The sequence below is a fragment of the Onychostoma macrolepis genome, chromosome 01 (assembly GCF_012432095.1).
Source record: "Onychostoma macrolepis isolate SWU-2019 chromosome 01, ASM1243209v1, whole genome shotgun sequence".
In the NCBI taxonomy this organism is placed as follows: domain Eukaryota; kingdom Metazoa; phylum Chordata; class Actinopteri; order Cypriniformes; family Cyprinidae; genus Onychostoma; species Onychostoma macrolepis.
In genome coordinates this window covers 38,521,435-38,539,836 of record NC_081155.1, presented here as the reverse complement: position 1 = coordinate 38,539,836, position 18,402 = coordinate 38,521,435, and the positions used below count along the sequence as shown (strand labels likewise).

The 18,402-nt window shown below is 36.2% G+C and overlaps 2 protein-coding genes across 3 annotated transcripts; one reads left to right on the top strand and one right to left on the bottom strand.

The window, feature by feature from the left end:
- Positions 1-240: 240 nt before the first annotated feature.
- pip4p1b (phosphatidylinositol-4,5-bisphosphate 4-phosphatase 1b) lies at positions 241-5,834 on the top strand. Its single transcript, XM_058775005.1, has 7 exons — positions 241-476; positions 2,149-2,339; positions 2,469-2,575; positions 3,172-3,277; positions 3,389-3,441; positions 3,546-3,636; positions 3,723-5,834. Exons 1-7 carry the CDS (start codon positions 374-376, stop codon positions 3,867-3,869), a joined length of 798 nt encoding a protein of 265 aa, XP_058630988.1. The 5' UTR covers positions 241-373; the 3' UTR covers positions 3,870-5,834.
- A 598-nt stretch (positions 5,835-6,432) lies between these two features.
- On the bottom strand, positions 6,433-17,389 carry LOC131536034 (FERM domain-containing protein 7). 2 transcript variants are annotated; one of them, XM_058768664.1, is made up of 12 exons: positions 16,911-17,389; positions 14,299-14,403; positions 13,601-13,643; positions 12,619-12,697; positions 12,421-12,518; positions 12,190-12,304; positions 11,576-11,723; positions 11,350-11,445; positions 10,679-10,842; positions 9,461-9,529; positions 8,683-8,758; positions 6,433-8,608 (listed from the first exon to the last, which is right to left on the bottom strand). In XM_058768664.1, the coding sequence occupies exons 1-12, from the start codon at positions 17,037-17,039 to the stop codon at positions 7,562-7,564; spliced, it is 2,169 nt and encodes a 722-aa protein (XP_058624647.1). In that variant the 5' UTR covers positions 17,040-17,389; the 3' UTR covers positions 6,433-7,561. The 2 variants fall into 2 exon arrangements, with proteins under 2 accessions (XP_058624647.1, XP_058624656.1); XM_058768673.1 differs by having other exon boundaries at positions 12,190-12,301.
- Positions 17,390-18,402: the final 1,013 nt, after the last annotated feature.

Genomic DNA, 18,402 nt, shown 5'->3' with positions numbered 1-18,402 from the left:
ATTTGTATTTGTTATAATAGAGTAATTAATGTTTTGCCCAAAATGTATAACATTCTCTAAAACAGACAGATTTTATAAAGGCGTGGTGAACATTAATATTTCACTAGATGCACAGCACAACTAAATGAGTAAGAGCTAATTAAAAAGGGATCATATTAATTTTTAAATCCTTCCGAGCTCGTCGCTTACTGGCCCAATCCAATCACGTGTTTGTGTTGTTATTTTTGTTGTCGACTTCCTGGTAGCAAAAAAATCATGTGATCATGTGACGCTTCCTGGAGCTTTACTTTCACGCATCACTTTTGCTCTTCGCAACAACATTTACCAGCAGCAAACCTTAAATCCACTGCGGGATTGTGCGCTCGTTTACGGCATGGCTGACGGTGAGCGATCGCCTTTGCTGTCGGACAGCCGCGATGGAATGAACGGGCTGTCACCGGGAGATGAGACCTACCGACCTCCGAGCAAACCACAGAGTGAGTCAAACCTGACCCGGATTGACAGAGAGTTTTTGGAGCTATCTGCCTCCACAGCATTTGTGGGCATCCGAGGCGAGTTCGAATGTACGGCTCGACTCGTTTCAGTTCGATTGGAGCGTTCGAACACGCCTGCGATGCCCACGCTCACAGGCTGACTAGGCATTTATTATTTATTACTTTTGTTTTGATTTATTTAGAGCACAGTGTGTGCATATTTTGACCATGCGATTTAATTTGCCGTAATCTGTAATCTGCAGATCCTGAGCACACTATAAATAGATTAGTGGCAGATTAGACAGTGCACCTGAATCACATGACTCTTAAGAATTCATGATTTTTGCCCTCACACTTATCAGTTTATCGGTTTAAGTACTATTGACTCTGGCTCAGGCTGAGCAAGTAAAAATTGTTGACCGTTTGTAAAAATGTTGAGTGGCAATAAAATTAAATTAATTAAAAAGTTAATATAATGAAGGGATAATGTTAGGTTAGGGTTTTTATTGATGTTGAGTATTTTTTGTATATTTATTTACTTATTATTTTGATGTATTTATTTACATAATATTTTTGTAATGTTTATTTAGATTATATTTTTGTACTATCAATTGTAAAAGTATCTTTCTTTCTTTGTATTGTACTTATGTATATTTGTAATTTATATAAACTTAATTTTAGTGCTGTCAAACGATTAATTGTGATTAATCGCATCTAAAATAATATTTTTTTATTTACATAGTATATCTGTGTGTACTGTGTATATTTATTATGTATATATAAATACACACACACACATACAGTATACATTTTGAAAATATTTACACGTATTTACATTACAAATATTTATATGCAAATAATTTATATAATATATAAATACTGTATATTTAATAAATAAACGCAACATATTTTTCTTAAATATATACATTGCATAGGTGTGTATTTATATGTACACAGTACACACACACACACATATCCTATGTAAACTCGCGATTAATCATTTTACAGCACTACTTAATTTATAATTTAAGTAAAAAGTTTGGAGGCCATAGCTGTTAGATGTTAGTGTAAATTTATTAGCGTAAGTGTATTCATTAATGTTGTGTAAAAAAAAAAAAAATAATAATAAAAGTGTAAATAAAAGGTTTTAAAGGATTGTTTGTATGGAATGTTGATTCTGCCATGTAAAAAAGGCGAAATAATTTTTTCTCTTACAACATTTTATCTAATTCTGACACTTTTTCTCACAATTGTGAGTACGGAGTTGTAAGATAAAGACTGGCAGAAGCGTGCTTTCGTAGTTTGCTTTTTGATATTGGTTAAAAAAAAAAAGTCCCTCTGTTTCAATGCAAATATTTAAATAAAAAAATAATTTATTTGCTCAATTAATTAATTTTAATTTCGTTTCATTGTCACAGGCAACCTAAAAAAAATCTTTATTTAAATAATATTATTAGTAATGAGTTCTATTTGATGCACAAAATGTTAGTCTTAACCTTAAATAAATTTTTGGGATATTGCATGCCATCGAGGGATAATAATATTGGAAAGGAGACCTTCTCCAGTTCTTTATATTTAATTTGCATGTCAGTTGTTAAATGTATTACAATCATCCTTTTCTTTTTCCACTCTTTCTCCTCCTCACATCATCTCTCCTGCTCTCTCTGCATCCCAGATTTCCCAGCGTTCCCGTCAGCTCCTCCCACGTCGATGCTGGGAGAGGCTCCTCCACCGTACTCCCCGCTGGGCTCTCCGGAGAGCGGCAGTGCTCCTGTCATCGGCTGCAGAGTGTGTCAGTCGCTTATTAGCGTGGAGGGCAAAATCCACCAGCATGTGGTCAAATGCGGTGTCTGCAATGAGGCTACAGTGAGTTAACAAGCACATTCATTTAGGATTCCAGTCAGCAGACATGCCTAATATTATGTGAAATATTTATTTGCAAATTGTACTAGATTTAAAGTTCAGACTGTGACATCGCTTGCTGTTTTTATCTAGCCCATAAAGAATGCTCCAGCAGGAAAGAAGTATGTGAGGTGTCCGTGTAATTGTCTTCTCATCTGCAAAGTCACCTCACAGAGGATTGCCTGTCCTCGACCTTACTGGTGAGAGACAATACCATCCTTCATGAGCCTTACAACAAAGCATTAGGTTAGGAACACACCAAGCTGAAGCTGGTCAGTATATAAGAACTCTGTTTCAAATAAATGCTGTACTTTTAAACTTTTTCTTCATCAAAGAATCCTGAAAAATGCATCTAGGCTTCCACTAAATATATCAATAATTCATTGATGATAATAATAAGATTTGAGCACCAAATCAGCATATTACCAGTTATAAACAGTTATTTTGAATAGTAATAATGGCTGTAGTTCAGCTTTGCCATCACAGAAATGAATGAAAATGTCAAAATAGATTATGTTGCTGATTTTGCTGTATTTGTGATCAAATAAATGCAGCCTTGGTGAGGATAAGACATTTCTTTCAAAAATTTAAAAACAAAAATGTTATCACCACAGAAGTTTTGAACAGTAGCATATATTCAAAAACTTTTCTTTAGTAGATAAGTCGGGAGATAATTAAGATTTTAATGATATTAAAGGTTTGTGATATTAAAGAGTTTCCAGAAATTCTTTTATTTAATGTTTTTGTGTTTGCTTGTTTGTTTGTTTATGTTTTTTTTTTTTTTGATGGGGATCAGTAAGCGAATTATCAATTTAGGTCCGGTTCATCCTGGTGCCGGCAGTCCGAATCCTCAGCCTAGTGGTGCCAGAGTTTCCTGTGGCCACTGTGGAAACACTTTTCTAGTAAGAAATTTTCATATTCATGCGCATATTTTAAAGCTCTTTATCATTTAATTTGCCCTGATAATAGCCTTTATATAAGCATGACTTAATGTCTCTCTGTTGTTGATTTAGTGGACAGAATTTACAGATCGGACATTGGCTCGCTGTCCACACTGCAGAAAAGTGTATGTTAAATATTATCCATCGACCTTCCTCTATTTAGTACCAACCGTTACATTCACTGCAAATAAAATAATAGCATGTAATCCCATTCTTTTCATCCATATAGCTCATCGATTGGCCAGAGGTACCCTAGAAAGCGGAGTTTGATATGTTTCCTGCTGTGCTTGATCTTCATTATAACGACTGCAGGATTGATTGTAAGAATAAAAGCATTTTAGAGTTAACTATTTCAAAATGCATCATCGTTTCAGTATACCAGGAATCCTCTTTTCTCTCTTTGTAGGCTGGCACATGGTGGAGGGCACCGACATATAAGGGGATTTATGCCTCCTGGGTATTTTTCATTCTCCTGGTGCTGATCACTTTGGTCAGAGCTCTACACTGGGCCTGCATGAAAATTAGTGATCCGCTGCACAACTACTCATCATAGGAGTGATGAATGTGGAGGAGGAGAAGGAGGAGGAGGTAGAAATGAAGTGTAAGAGACAAAAACAAGGAGAAAACAGAGCAAAAAGATGTTAATAAAGTGATGCTCTGTCAGGAAAATACATACAAGTCAATGCAAAAAAAAAAAAAAAAAAAAAGTAGTTCAATTTCACAAATAATAATCATTATTCTGGATGATAATGATAGTAATAATACTAATAACATCATTTTGATTTGGAGGTGAAATCAGTGTAACTAATTTTCACCCAAATAATAGTTTTTCCCCTTTTTTATTTTTATAGTGCTCTGCTTTTGAACCCTGCTCTTCTCTGAACTGATTTCAAATCCAACTTGCCCACATTCCTAATGGGAATCTGCTTCCTAACACGGCAGAATTAGAAAAAGCATAGAACAACAAATATCTCAGCCTTGTCAGTAGGATAATAACTTCTAGTTTAGTTGCACAATCAGTAACTGCTGAAACAGGGTATTTTTGCTCCGTGAATCACTGTGGCGTCACACAAATATATTGAAACATTACAGTTAGAATGAGCGATTGTGGCTCAATTGCTGACACAAAGTGTAAGTGCCTCATATGACAATGTGCTATGTTGTTATAACTTATACAGCATTTTTTTCATATATGCTGCAAATTGTACCCTGACCTGGCACATCAAATGAGCAAGAAAAAGGAAATGAAAACACACTGAAACATTTGGAAGGTTTAGAAAAGAGGAAATGCAAAAGCAAAACTGTTTTTTTTTTTAGACTGCATTTTAGTGCATGTCACCTGTTATTGGAATGTGCTATAGATTGAATCATAGGCAAAGATGAATTGATTATTCTTTCAGTGTAGTTTATTGCTTTTCCGTATATGTTATTCAGTGGACCTGTAGGGGTTTCTTCTCTTCTGTGGCCCAGGTTTAGACTAAACCTTTACCTTCCTTTTCTTCCTTCTACAGCATTCAGCATGTCTTACTGTGTATGTGCACCCTCAAATTCAGCTTAGGCACCAAATTATGCTTTGCTTACTAACTGACAATGTTCAAATATCCAACACAATGCAATATTACAGATAATTTTGAGATTTCTAATGATCCTTGTGTTACTTTTGTTGATGCCGTTTTTAAATCAGGCATTGCTGCTCATAGTTTGTACCTGTCTGTGGTTATATAGGTATGTAGCTGCATTAAAATCTTCTCCCTTATATGGTATGAAGACTTTCAACTTTGCCTAGTAAAGTAGTATGGGAAGACAATTTTTCTTTTTGACGTTTTTCTTTTCTCTCTTTGGCACAATCTGCACATAAAAACTGTCAAATGCTAGTGACTGTAAATACTCATCGAAGGAAATTGCTGTGATTAACTTAATATCTACATCGTCTTAAAAAAGGTGTGCAAAAATCGCACAACACTTTGCCACTGAGGCAACTTCATACCTTATCTAGCTGTAAAAAAAATAAAACCAATAGTACTTTAGAGTAATAATAAGCCTATATTATGTACCCTTAAGCTACTACTAGAACCCTTTGGGGGTAAATAAGGTACAAAGTTGTACCAGTGACAAGCTGTTGTCATTTTTTGCACGTTATTTTAGAAAGTGTAATCAGATGTAAATGTACCGGCTGACCAATCGCATAGGCTCGTTTCCAGCTGAAATGAACTTCTTGCATTGCACTCTTAATGAAGATACAGTTACTAATAGATATAGTACTTGTACCTATTCTGTGAAATGCAGAAGTGACCAGTATGTTTTTATTTTTGCAGTTTGATTTGTTTACATGAGTGTGCAGTTGTACTGGGCATTTACTCTTTAATTTTTTTTTGTTGAAAATGTTAGATATATATATCTATATATATTGTTGCACTACATTTTAGCGATTTCGCTAACAGATTCTACCCTTGTCATTGTTGATTTTGTTGTTGATCATTTTTGTATTTTCCTTTGTGACTAAAATGTTTTAACAATCTTCTGAGTATTTGTGTTTGTTGGGGGTTCTGACTATTTTAAATACTATAGTGGATATAGTATACTATATAGTAGTGGTACAGTGGAATACTATACTATAGTGAGAATAAAAAAAAATAAAAAAATTCTATTTGGTAAGTTTCCAAGTCAAATGCTAATTTTAAAGGGATAGTTCACCCAAAAATGAAAATTCTGTCATTTACTCACCCTGAAGTTGTTCGAAACCTGTATGAATTTCTTTTATTTTGAAGTATGTGGGTAACCAAACTGTTGACGGGAGACATTGACTTCCAAAAAATACTGTCGAAGTAAATGATGACAGAATTTTCATTTTTGGGTGAACAATCCTTTTTGGCTAAATTAATTAGTTTCATCCAAAGCAACCTGTAGTGCATTCAAGGTATGCCTATACATTTTATCAGTTCATGTGCTTCAGTTTGAGCTACAGGAATGATACTGGAAAAAAAAAAAAAAAGTCATTGTGAAATCTGTGACGTGATTTTGGCATAAAAAGTACGCAAGTGATTATCTTAGTAGCCAGAGAGAAGTTGCTTATTAAGAAAAATATGAAGTATTAAATATAAAATGCAGACATTCAACTGAACATTGTAGTGGTGAGAATGACGTTTTAATAAATGACACCTCTTTTATAGACAAAATTTAACATCCTTGCAAAAATGTAATTAGTACATGTCACTACGGTAGCACAAATGTCAAAGGAATAATTGCTAATGTTTTTCAGCCACACAGACATCTGAAAATCTTTTAAAAATTTTCATTTTCAGCTAATTGAGTTGTTATAATTAGTTGCATTATGGACTTGGAAAAAGTAATAACTTGTATTACTTTTCCTGAAAATGAAGATTTACTTTGAATCACCACAGAATGATTATTTACTCAGTACATTTTATGGAATATAACTAATTAAAAGTATAGTTTACCAAAGAATGACACTTAAGTCATCATTTACACACCCCCATGTTTTCAAATTCTGTGGAACACAGATTGAAAGAATATCCTATCATGCCTGATTCATGTGTTGAGTCTTTTCATTTGGTCTATCCAGTTCACAAATGATGCATTCACACATCTGATTGATCCAGTTCTGGAGCTCATCCTTTTCTTTTTGTATTCCACAGAAGAAAGAAAGTCATACGTGTTTGCATCGACATGGAGGTGAGTAAATGATAACAGAATTTTCATTTTGTGGTAATCTATCTCTTTACATAATTTCAAAGCAGCTTACGACAAAATATAACTTTAGATCAAAGATGCAAATCAAGATGAAATATAAGTTTTTTTCTTATTTACAGTAATATTACCTCATGTTACCTGACTAATAATGTGCCCCCTGTTTTTATTACTACCCCACAATCTCAGAAAAAAAAATGGTACGAAACCTGTCATTGTGGTAGCACCCTTTCAAAAGGTTCTAATATGTAGAATTTAGGTCAGAGGTGTGCAATCCTGCACCTGGAGGGCCACTTTCCTGTGGAGTTTAGCTCCAACACCTTTCCTGCCTGGAAGGAATTGGACACCCCTGATTTACCTTTAAGGTACCTAATATGAATCCTTTAGGATTAAATGAGGTACGAAGGTGTACATTTGGAAAGTGTACACTTTTTTTGTGCCATTTCTTCAAAGAGTGCAAGGTCTGCAGGCCCCAACTGTTTATATTATTTGTTGAGCCCCATCAGTCACTGCCAAGGTTCAAGATTCTACCCATGGCTACAACTTAAGCACCTTAACAGTGGTGAGAATTGCGTTCTCCTCATCATTTGGGCAGTCCAAGTCCTCTTCCTCTCCATCTTCTTCATCAAGTTGGAGGCTCCCAGAAGAAAAGCGCATGCGTGCCAACGGACCAGAACGCACCACTTTACCCAGTGCAGGAAAGTAGGGGTAGAAAGTGTCTGAATCTGAATCACTGTAACTACCTGTGCCGAGTACGCATAAAGAAGTGGGTCTTTCCGGGAGTGGGGCAGGACTTAGCGGAAGGTAGGTGGGCCTGGTAGGAACCTGGTGTCGAGAAAGGTGTGGATAATATCCCAGAGGGCGATACTCGGATGCATAAGCAGCGGCGTTGGAGGCAAGTGTAGGTCGCTGGAATTTGAAGTCTGGTTGGCTTGAGGCTCGACGCGGTAAACCGGTCTGAAAGGTGGAGTCATCGCTGTAATGCCCCGCTTCCACTCCACTCAAGTCCAGTTTCCTATTCAACCCAACCCTTAGTCCTAGTCCTTCTCTGGGGTACAATCTCGATTCTCCCCGGCCGGCGGGATGGAGCCTTTCCTGCTGCTTTTGTAGTTGTGGCGATAAGCAAGAGGACGGTAAGGACGAATGAGCAATTTGTCTGGGCAAGTATTGCAGAGGCACACGATTGTGATGAGTTTGAGGGAGGTGGTCTAGGGATGAGGATGTGTGGTCTTGCAGTAGATATGGGTGAGTGGCGAGTGGGAAGGTTGGCAGCACTGGGTGGAACTGTAGATGGGGCGCGTTAGGATAGAGGAGCACAAGATGCTGGGCGCTAGGAGACAATCGTCTCTTTGCCTTCTGTCTCTGAGCTCCTCTTCCACGATGTTCCGCTCCTGATGTGGAAAGGGAACGGAGCTTGGGAGAGGCAGAGTTGCTTGAGAAGGCAGGATTTCGTGACAAGGGCCTGGATCGTTCCAGCTCATTAGCGAACATGACTTCCACAGCGGATAGGCTGCGCTTTGCTACGCCTGTCTGTTCGTTGTGTTGCCCAGCAACAGTTGGGTTGGGAGGTAGATGCTCAAATAGCTATGTGAGGAAGAAACAAATGTGAGAAAGACGATCCAAAAACACATCTGAAATGTAAGTAACTGGTACAATACCTGCTTGGAGACGTCAGTCAGTATGTCAGGAGAGGATCTGCACTGTCGAGTGTCATATTCAGACTTGCAGTAACTTCTGAAAAAGTGCAAAACAAGCTGTAGATGCAGTGAAAAACAAACCCCTACAGCACTGTTCAATTCCCTAAAGGCTCTGTTCTTGCAACTAAAATGTTAAAACGCATTGCAGTTTAATGTTCAAAGACAACTTTAAACCATTTGTAGGTTGATATGCCCTACACTCTCATAAAACAAAAGGTACAAAAGCTGTCACTGGGACGGCACCCTTTCAAAGGGTACACCATTGTACCTTATTTACCCATAAAGGTGCATTTTAGTACCATAAAGATACAGATTTGTACATAAAGTGTACAAATTAGTATGTAAATGTATTAGAGCCTTTTGAAAAGATGCAAAGTTGTAAAATCTGTGGTGCATTTGTTATTGTTCTGTTGGTTTCTGTCCCGAATGGTGCACTCGATGTGTTCTTGTGTACTTGAAATGGTCATCACTTGTCCGTTCATGACACTGTAGGGTGTCCTATTTGACGTTTTATGTTTCAGATGTGTGCTCATGAGGGCCTTTGTTTGAGTGGCTCAACACAGTAATGTTGACTCAACCATTGGTGTTAGGTCAGGACTACCTAATTGTCTAAGCCAACAGAAGACAATTGTATAATTTTTGCTATTCTGATTATTCCCAATAGTGGCTTAGAAACTACGTGAAAAATTTATGAACAAATGTACTCACATAACATACAATACCCAGCGGAACATCTTACCTTTCAAAAGGCAAATATTTCTTGTCTCCAGAGCCTACACATTCAAGAAGTTGCTTCTGTGTCCTGCCACTGCAATACCACCATCGTAAGAATAAAAAGAGACAACTGTTACTGCTAAAAAATATATATCATCAAGCCTTGTTCACACTGACAGTGATTTTATAGAACATTTGAATTTTTCCGCCATTGGATGCCCGGATGTTATTTGTGGGTTGCATAACTGGCCAGAGCTTTTGAAAATTTAATCACAGATGGGTTGGCATTGGGTTTAAGTTTTTGAAAGAAGTATTTTATGCTCACAAAGGCTGTATTTATTTGATCAAATATAGTAAAAGAAGCAATATTGTGTATCATTATTGCAGTTTGAAATAACTTTTCTATTTTTATTTATTCATGTCATTAAGCTGGATTTTCAGCATTGTTTACTCCAGTCTTCAATGTCACGTGATCCTTCAAAAATGGTTCTATTAAGCTGATTTGTTGCTTAAGAAACATTATTAGCAATAATTATCAACAGTGCTTTTTTCTTTTTTTTTTTTGTGGAAACAATGCAACATTTATTTTCAGGATTAACTGTAGTGTGTATTACTGTAAAAACAAGATGCTATTCTATTTAGAGAATCAGTTTTTATGCAGTTAAAAATGAATATTCTCATTTGTATATAAAATCCAGCTGTGCATGATGCACCATATTCTGAACAAGATCAGTGATTGCCAATACATGACTCAAACTCACTCAAAATGCTGACCGTTTCTGACACAGTATCCACATATTTTTATTATACTGCTGTATGTGGGCAGAGATATATTATACAGAAGACTGAAATCACTCACAGTGACATTAACTTCTGCATCTTGCCTACACTCAACTATAGTATCTGATCATTTTGCCACATCTGTGCTTTTCTCAACTTTGTCATATCGCTAGACACACCCACTTTGTGTTACCAATGATTATCGTCACTCATTTTGCCAGTTATCATCAGCTCTCAATAAAGTCGTTATCAGAGTGAAAGCACTTTCATACATACAAACCAATGAATAAAGTCTCTTGATGTGTGTTTAGCAAAGAAGATTAGAACTACTCTGTTTAAAATCCTCATTACAATCTCTCAGAGGGTTTATGGAAGATGATTAGGAAGGATCATAGCATAAAGTATTAGACAACTGGGGCTTCTCATTGCATTCTGCAAAATCTAAAGTCTCTCTGTCACATACCTGTATCTAAAACTGGATCCTTTACTGGACAGAATGGACTTTTGATGTGACTTGGGCTCTTCGGTGAGTCTGAAGAAAGCATGATACTCCACACACATCTTCCAGAATGCCTTACACACATCTCTGCTGGCCATGGAAAACTCAACAGTGTCTCTCCTTGAAGGCTAACACAGTAAGAGTTGAGGGAATGACAGATGAGGATATTACTTAACATTCCATGTAAAATTCTATTTCATTTTCGTTAAAGCATTTTCAGCCTCAAATTAAATGCTTTCATCCTTATGCTAGCTTAGAAATACATTCCTATATTTATGGAAATCATCAATATAAAATATCTGGAATTTTACCACTTCAGTGTGGATTATTTAGGATGATAAACAAAAGTTGTGCATCTGTCTTCTTGCATTTTATGTTGTTTATCTTTATTTTATTTTCCATCATACTGTTGTCGCTCATGATAAATTGCTTGTGCTGTTCCTCATTTGTAAGTCTGCCAGCTTTGTATAAAAGTGTGTGCTAAATGCAAATCTAAAAGTCAGCACAGGCGTTGCAGATCTAATATATAATGAGAAAGATTATTTCAAGTGTTGCTGAGGAACTATTGTATTCTTTTCCCCACAGATTCCAATGTAAAAACAGCCGTTGCTATGGAGGGATCATTTGTGTCTCACCCCAGTCTCAGTGTGGAGTTTGATGAGGAAATTTTTCCTTTTGAAGCTCAGCTTTCGGATCTTGGCCCAGCTGAAGGTATTGATCTTTGTGTTTCCCTGATAATGGTATGAACATGTAAGAGAGAGTTTAAATTTCTAAGATGCATTTAAGTTTGCTGTGTATATTTGTTTTTATGTGTTTTTCCAATTAGAAGGCTAAAGAGTAAGCATATTTTTTGTACAGTACCTGAAAGACTAGTACTCCCATGTGTGTGACAGCAAGGTTGATCCTCATGCCTTCTCCATCATGGGCGGGGTGAGGACGGATCCCGTACATGTCCATTTTCCGGGCAACCTCCAGCAAATGCACATCTGATTCAGCAGGAGCGTGACCTCTGACCCCATAAACATAAAATTGAACTCACAGACCAGCCACTATGATTACATGGAAACACAGATTTTGACCATTGGATTTATTTATCTTAATTTTATATTTTTATGATTTAATTAACTATTACCTTTTCATTAATTTATGAACCCCTTTATTTTATTATAACTTTATTTTTATATCAGTATGGTACAAGATTATCCTATCTAAACGAATGCGATAAAGTCAGAAATTAGATCTAAAGTAATCAAAAAAGAATCAAAAATAGTCTGATCGTATTACCTAAAATGTGCATTGTAATAGACTACTAACTACACTTTTTGTCATGTAATTTGTAATCAGTAACGGACTGCGATTTGTAAGTAATCTACCAAGCACTGTGTATTTAGGACATTACATTTTACATTATATATGCATGTCAGTGGGAATATTATCATTCTTGTATACTTTTATGGTGTGTATCTGTATGTTACCTGTGCTTTTTGTGAAAGCGAATGATTTTGTGATCCAAGTATTCTTGGTTTGGCACATATTGCTTATTTTCAAGATGATGCGCATCTAACTCGTCGTCATAATCCCCGATTTCTGCTACAAATGGGGACAGAGAGGGAAAAGTACAATGTGCGTATGATAATCAAAAGGTAAGATTTGAAAGCGTTGTATTTTGATGTTATGTAAACATTCAATGAGGTAAGAGGAGCTACCTTGCAGTATATGAGAGACCAGCAGGGCTGCGCTGTTATCGTTACAGGTAAGGCTACCATTTGACAGATCCTGTTTGATCTGAAGGGCAAACAGATACCTGTATAAAAGAGGCAGCAGTCAGACTGAACGCATATCACCTATCACCATCTATTTATCTGCCTATATATATATCAGATTATCATGTGTGTGTGGTTTACCTGGTTAAGCCTCTCTGCAATTGTCCTGGGTCAGGAGGGAAAAACTTCACTATAAAATGGAATGCCACATCACTGATATCTATGGGTGAGGAGCAAACTATCTTATTAGACCCATAAAACTGGCATTTAGCCTACTTTATTAATAAGCTTAACATTCACTAAAGGCAACAGATCAAGTGGATAGCCGTGGTCTAATGGTTAAGCATCTGTGATGGTAAATAGAAGGTTTAATCCAGGAAAGAACTGAATCAATAATTGGTGAATACTGACTTCTGAGATTTCATATTCTACAGTAAGCATCTAGGATATAGGGAAAGTGGGGTAAGGTGTGCCAGGGGATATGTTCTCAAGATACAGTATTTTTTAAAAGTATGTTCATTTGCAAAAAAAAAATGCTGCTGACTTGCAAAAAAGCATGTCAGCAGCATTTCTAGCTGTTTGTGTAGTTTTCTACATGGCCATTATAATGAGTGTTATGTCAAAGAGTTTGGGGCAAGTTGGATCACTAAATTATTGAATCGCTTTTTATGGAAACCCTATTTTAATCCTTCCATCTTAAACCTTTCTCCTTGTCAATAGTAAAACTTAAGCAAAACCGATGCATCACTCCCCATTTACCACTATAAGTTAGCATAACAAGCATTTGCTAAACAAATAATAATAAAAAATTGTAACACTTTAGTTTAGGGACAAATTCTCTTTATCAGCTAGTTACTTATTTGCATACTTATTGCTAGCATATTGGCTGTTTATTAGTACTTATAAAGCACATATTAATGCCTTATTCTGCATGACAATATTTTAAATCACGTAATCCTACCTACAGTATTTAATTTAAATTTAAAAGCAAATTAGGAGTTTATTAGACATAAGTCATAATTAATAATTAATAGTGAGAAGGTCCCCAAATTAAAGTTTGACCTAAAAAAATTAACCAATGGACCTTGTCACAACAAAACAAATATGACACAACAAAACTCACTTTTGATTTGCTTAGCCACTGGTTTCAGGAGTTCAAGCCAAACCTGTAGAAGAAACAGTATCTGATTTAATTTTCTATGGGTGCAGCAAACAACTATCTGTTTGACAAGTGTTGATATAGCAACTATTTCAAGGGACAGTTCAACAAGAAATGAAAATTCTGTCATTTATTGTTCAACTGTTCCAAACCATATTTTCTTCAGATCAAATTTGAATCCATTATTCATAATCTTGCCATGCAATGAGCTATTAACCCAAGAACAGCTGCGACAAGATCAGTGACTGTGAACAAATCATTCAGATTAGTTTCTTGAACTGCATGAACCGACTAAAAAAAATCTCACTCAAAAGACCACCATCACTACTCTTGTGAAGTCACTGCAAAGAGTTTGACGGATGTCAGTCACTATAAATTCGAATTGGAACATCACACAAGTCAAATGGACCATTTAATGACACCTTTATGGTGCTTTTGCATCCTTTTTAAGGCTTAAACGTTCTAGACTTCATCCATAATAATTGCATGTAAAAGAGTGACCATCTACATTATAGAAAATTTCTTCTTTTGTGTTCCACAAAAGAAAGAAAATCAGGTTTGGAGCAACATGAGGATGAGTAAATGATGACAAAATGTTCATTTTGGGGCTGGACTCAAACTCTGTTATTGACATCATTGACAGGTCAAAGGTTTTGACTCACATAGCTGCCAGTATGGTGACGGAACTCCAGGCCAAAGTACTCTTTCTCCAGCAGCTTTAGATGACCACACACCTTATTGAAGAAATCAGAGCCCAGAATCTTTCTCTGTGGGAAGATGAAGAATCAATCACAGCACAGAGACAGAAACGCTTTATACATCATCTTACATGTCATTTCAAAATTGATACTCCTCTCAGTGCTGCTTGTATCAATGTTAATGTTGAGTGATGTGACTGCAGTGTCACTGTGAAATTACTCCTCAGATTTGCTTCTTTCTTCCATCTCTATTACTTGATGCAGGTGGTAATGAGAGGGTGATGCGATTTGAGCAGAATGTGACTCTTGGAGCAACTTTCTCCGGTAATTGAATCTGCAGCAACTGAAGTCCTCAAACAGAATTATGGGAAAGTCAGATGCTCACTGAGTCAGCCTCAAAATATAGGGTTGCTATCTGATGAGTGTGTTTGTGGGCACATATGTGTGTGAGGATGTGTTCTTGAACCCTGTATTTACTGTGACAGCGGGGCATAGAACCTCCCCATTATCTTGTCAAAGATAAGGAACATGAGAAGAAGATAGAGGGATAAAGTAAGGAACAAGCATGAGATAGAGAGGTTGAAACACATACCACAGTACAAAGATAGATCTGTGACTCTCATGGCAGGGTAAATTTATGCCAAAATATACAGACTTTGTAAACTTGTGAGGACATAATGGATGCTTTCTTGCACTGTTTATTCAGAACAAATAGGATCTTTAACAGTGAATCGTCATTGCTCATGCCCTTTAATTCAGTGCTTACTTTGAGTCCAGGGAATGCAATCTACATCAAAATACTCAACATTTTTTACAGGAAATGTGAGTGGTGCTTATCTGTGCAAAAGCTGACACCATGATGCCAGGTAGCAGCATTATTTTTGTATTACGTGTATATCATTATATTATTTATTAATAGTTTGAATGAGCTTTTATTGTAATATTTTCAAAAATTATGTAATATGTTTTAGTCATTTTGTTATGTGGTTTTGGCATTTTATTACTGTACTTTATTGCAAGGCAACACTTCCAATTTTTTTGTTTTAAGTGTAAGTTTTATCTTCTAATATTCAGATTTGTTTCTTTCTAGGCAATTAAAACAAATAAAAACTAGTCACTAGATATTTTTCTCTTTTAATATAAATTAATTACATTTTAAACCTGTTTTTGAGCTAATCCCTGCTGACGAGAAAAAAAAGCTAAAAACAGCCTGATCTGGCTGGAAGACTATCTAAAACCAGCCAACCAAACTGGTTTCCCCTGGTTCTTTTAGCAGATATTGCTTAGGCTTAAACAAGTAGGCTAATAATACTGCTCTTCTCCACAAATCTGAGGTGTGATTTTGATATATACTGCTTAGGTGAAGGAATTAAAAAAAAAAAAAAAAAAAAAAACTCACCTAACCTTAAAAATAATAATAACAAGCACCACTAAATATGCAGAAATTACATTTTGTTGACCAAGTATTGATCGGAAAAAAAAGATCATCTCTCTACAACCTCCTTCTCTCTGATTTCTTGTATTTTTCACTGCCTCTTTACTAATTGCCTGTTTTGCCTGAGGATGTAGGGGAATGCTGGCCTGCTCTCTGGAATGAGGCCAGGACAAGCTTCTGTTCAGTGCTGGCCACGATATTTACCCCTATTCAGACACACATATGGCTCACGGCTACTAACTAACTCACTCACTATCTGTCTTTTTTTCTGTCTATCTCCCCACCCCCCTGATTTTATATCTCACCTGCTTTTTCTGACTGGTAGGACAAGGCTGTTCTGTGTAAAAGCAGTGAAAACCCCCAGGCATGTACACACATACACACAGCATCCCCCATGAAGCAGAAGCAGCAAGCGGATAATGGGACATGAAATGATGCTCCTTTACAAGCAAAACACAGCTGGACCAAAAGTAAGACAACCCACCCCCAAACAACACACACACACACACACAAACACACACACACGCACACACTAGACCAGTGATGTGGTGACATAGTATATATTTTTCGTTTTCTTTTTTTAATGAACTACTTTTTAAATGTGGAAACTTTGATTTAATGTAAATAAGTGTACAATGTAGAAATAAGTGATTAAACGTCACGATTATGTTATCTTGTTATCAGCTACACCACACATTTTAAAGAAACTCTTATGCTTAAGTGGTTATTTAATACAAACAGGAAAAGAAACACAATGTAATTATGGGGTAGGGTAGACTTGTCACACTTTCTACTTCACTGAATATTTCACAGGGTAGGGTTATTTTTGAAAATCAGCACCAAAAAAAAACCCCAAAAAAGAAACAGTTCACTGAACATATTCTTCCTTTTTGTGGCCACATGCCTTAATAGAGGGCCATATTGGCACACTATATGGGCTAACTGTAAAATATTTTTGAGCAATCTATCATACACAAGTGAAAAAGGCAACATACATATTTGGGCAACAAGTAAATATGTGTGTGACAACTTGCCTCAACCTGGCATTTATGAAAACCACTGCTATAAAACAAGCATTTGTGAACCTTGTAGTTACCAATAGCCCCGGCCTGTATATACATATATATATATGATTTCTCACCTCCACCTCGAAAACTCTCTCGCTGTCGTCTAAAAAGATGACTCGTAATCGCAGTTTCTCATTCTTGTTCTTCTTCCGCACAGCTGTCCTATTGACAGGTTTCTTCAGCAGCTCGAACTTATCCCCCATCTTCTGTGCGTCTGTTTGGGGTTTAAGCGCCACACTTTTCTTTTAAATAAAGGACAGAGGATCCATAATGTGTGATATTATCCGTTTGATGCTGTAGTGAGGGAGTTGCGCGCGGCGGTCTCGTGACGAGTGTTCACGCATCCTGTTCTTAAACAGCAGCATCAGCAGCAGCAGCAGCACTGGATCTGATCTCAACCCACAGCATCACGCTACACAACAAACACAAGTCTCTAACTCTACAACGCGCAGAATCAACGGGTTTTTATGTTGTTAACAAAATTGCTGTCGTAAAATATTTAGTTTAGTCAATGTATTCATCGTTGCGGACGCTGAATAAAGTCTCAGAAATGCCTACGAAAAATGCACCATATTTTATATTATGATAATATATTTTGTATATGGGACAAAAATGTATATACTGTCAGCTGAAAAAAATTGGGGTGTTATATATATATATATATATATATGCGTGTGTGTGTGTGTGTGTGTGTATGTGTGAGACCCTGGACCACAAAACCAGTCTTAAGTGTCAATTTTTCAAAATTGAGATTTATACATCATCTGAAAGCTGAATAAATAAGCTTTCCATTGATGTATGGGAGATACAACTATTTGAAAATCTGGAATCTGAGGGTGCAAAAAAAAAAATCAAAATACTGAGAAAATTGCCTTTAAAGTTGTCCAAATGAAGTTCCTAGCAATGCATATTACTAATCAAAAAATAAGTTTTGATATATTTATGGTAAGAAATTTACAAAATATCTTCATGGAACATGACCTTTACTTAATATCCTAATGATTTTGGGCATAAAAGAAAAATCGATCATTTTGACCCATACAATGTATTTTTGGCTATTGCTACAAATATACCCCAGCGACTTAAGACTGGCTTTGTGGTCCAGGGTCACACACACACACATAGCTACACATGTGTATGTGTATATATATATATATATATATATATATATATATATATATATATATATATATATATATATATATATATGTGTGTACACACACATATACACAGTGGGGCAAAAAGTATTTAGTCAGCCACCAATTGTGCAAGTTCTCCCACTTAAAAAGATGAGAGAGGCCTGTAATTTTCATCATAGGTATACCTCAACTATGAGAGACAAAATGAGAAAGAAAGAAAAAATCCAGAAAAATCACATTGTAGGATTTTTAAAGAAAATATTTGCAAATTATGGTGGAAAATAAGTATTTGGTCAATAACAAAATTTCATCTCAATACTTTGTTATATACCCTTTGTTGGCAATGACAGAGGTCAAACGTTTTCTGTAAGTCTTCACAAGGTTTTCACACACTGTTGCTGGTATTTTGGCCCATTCCTCCATGCAG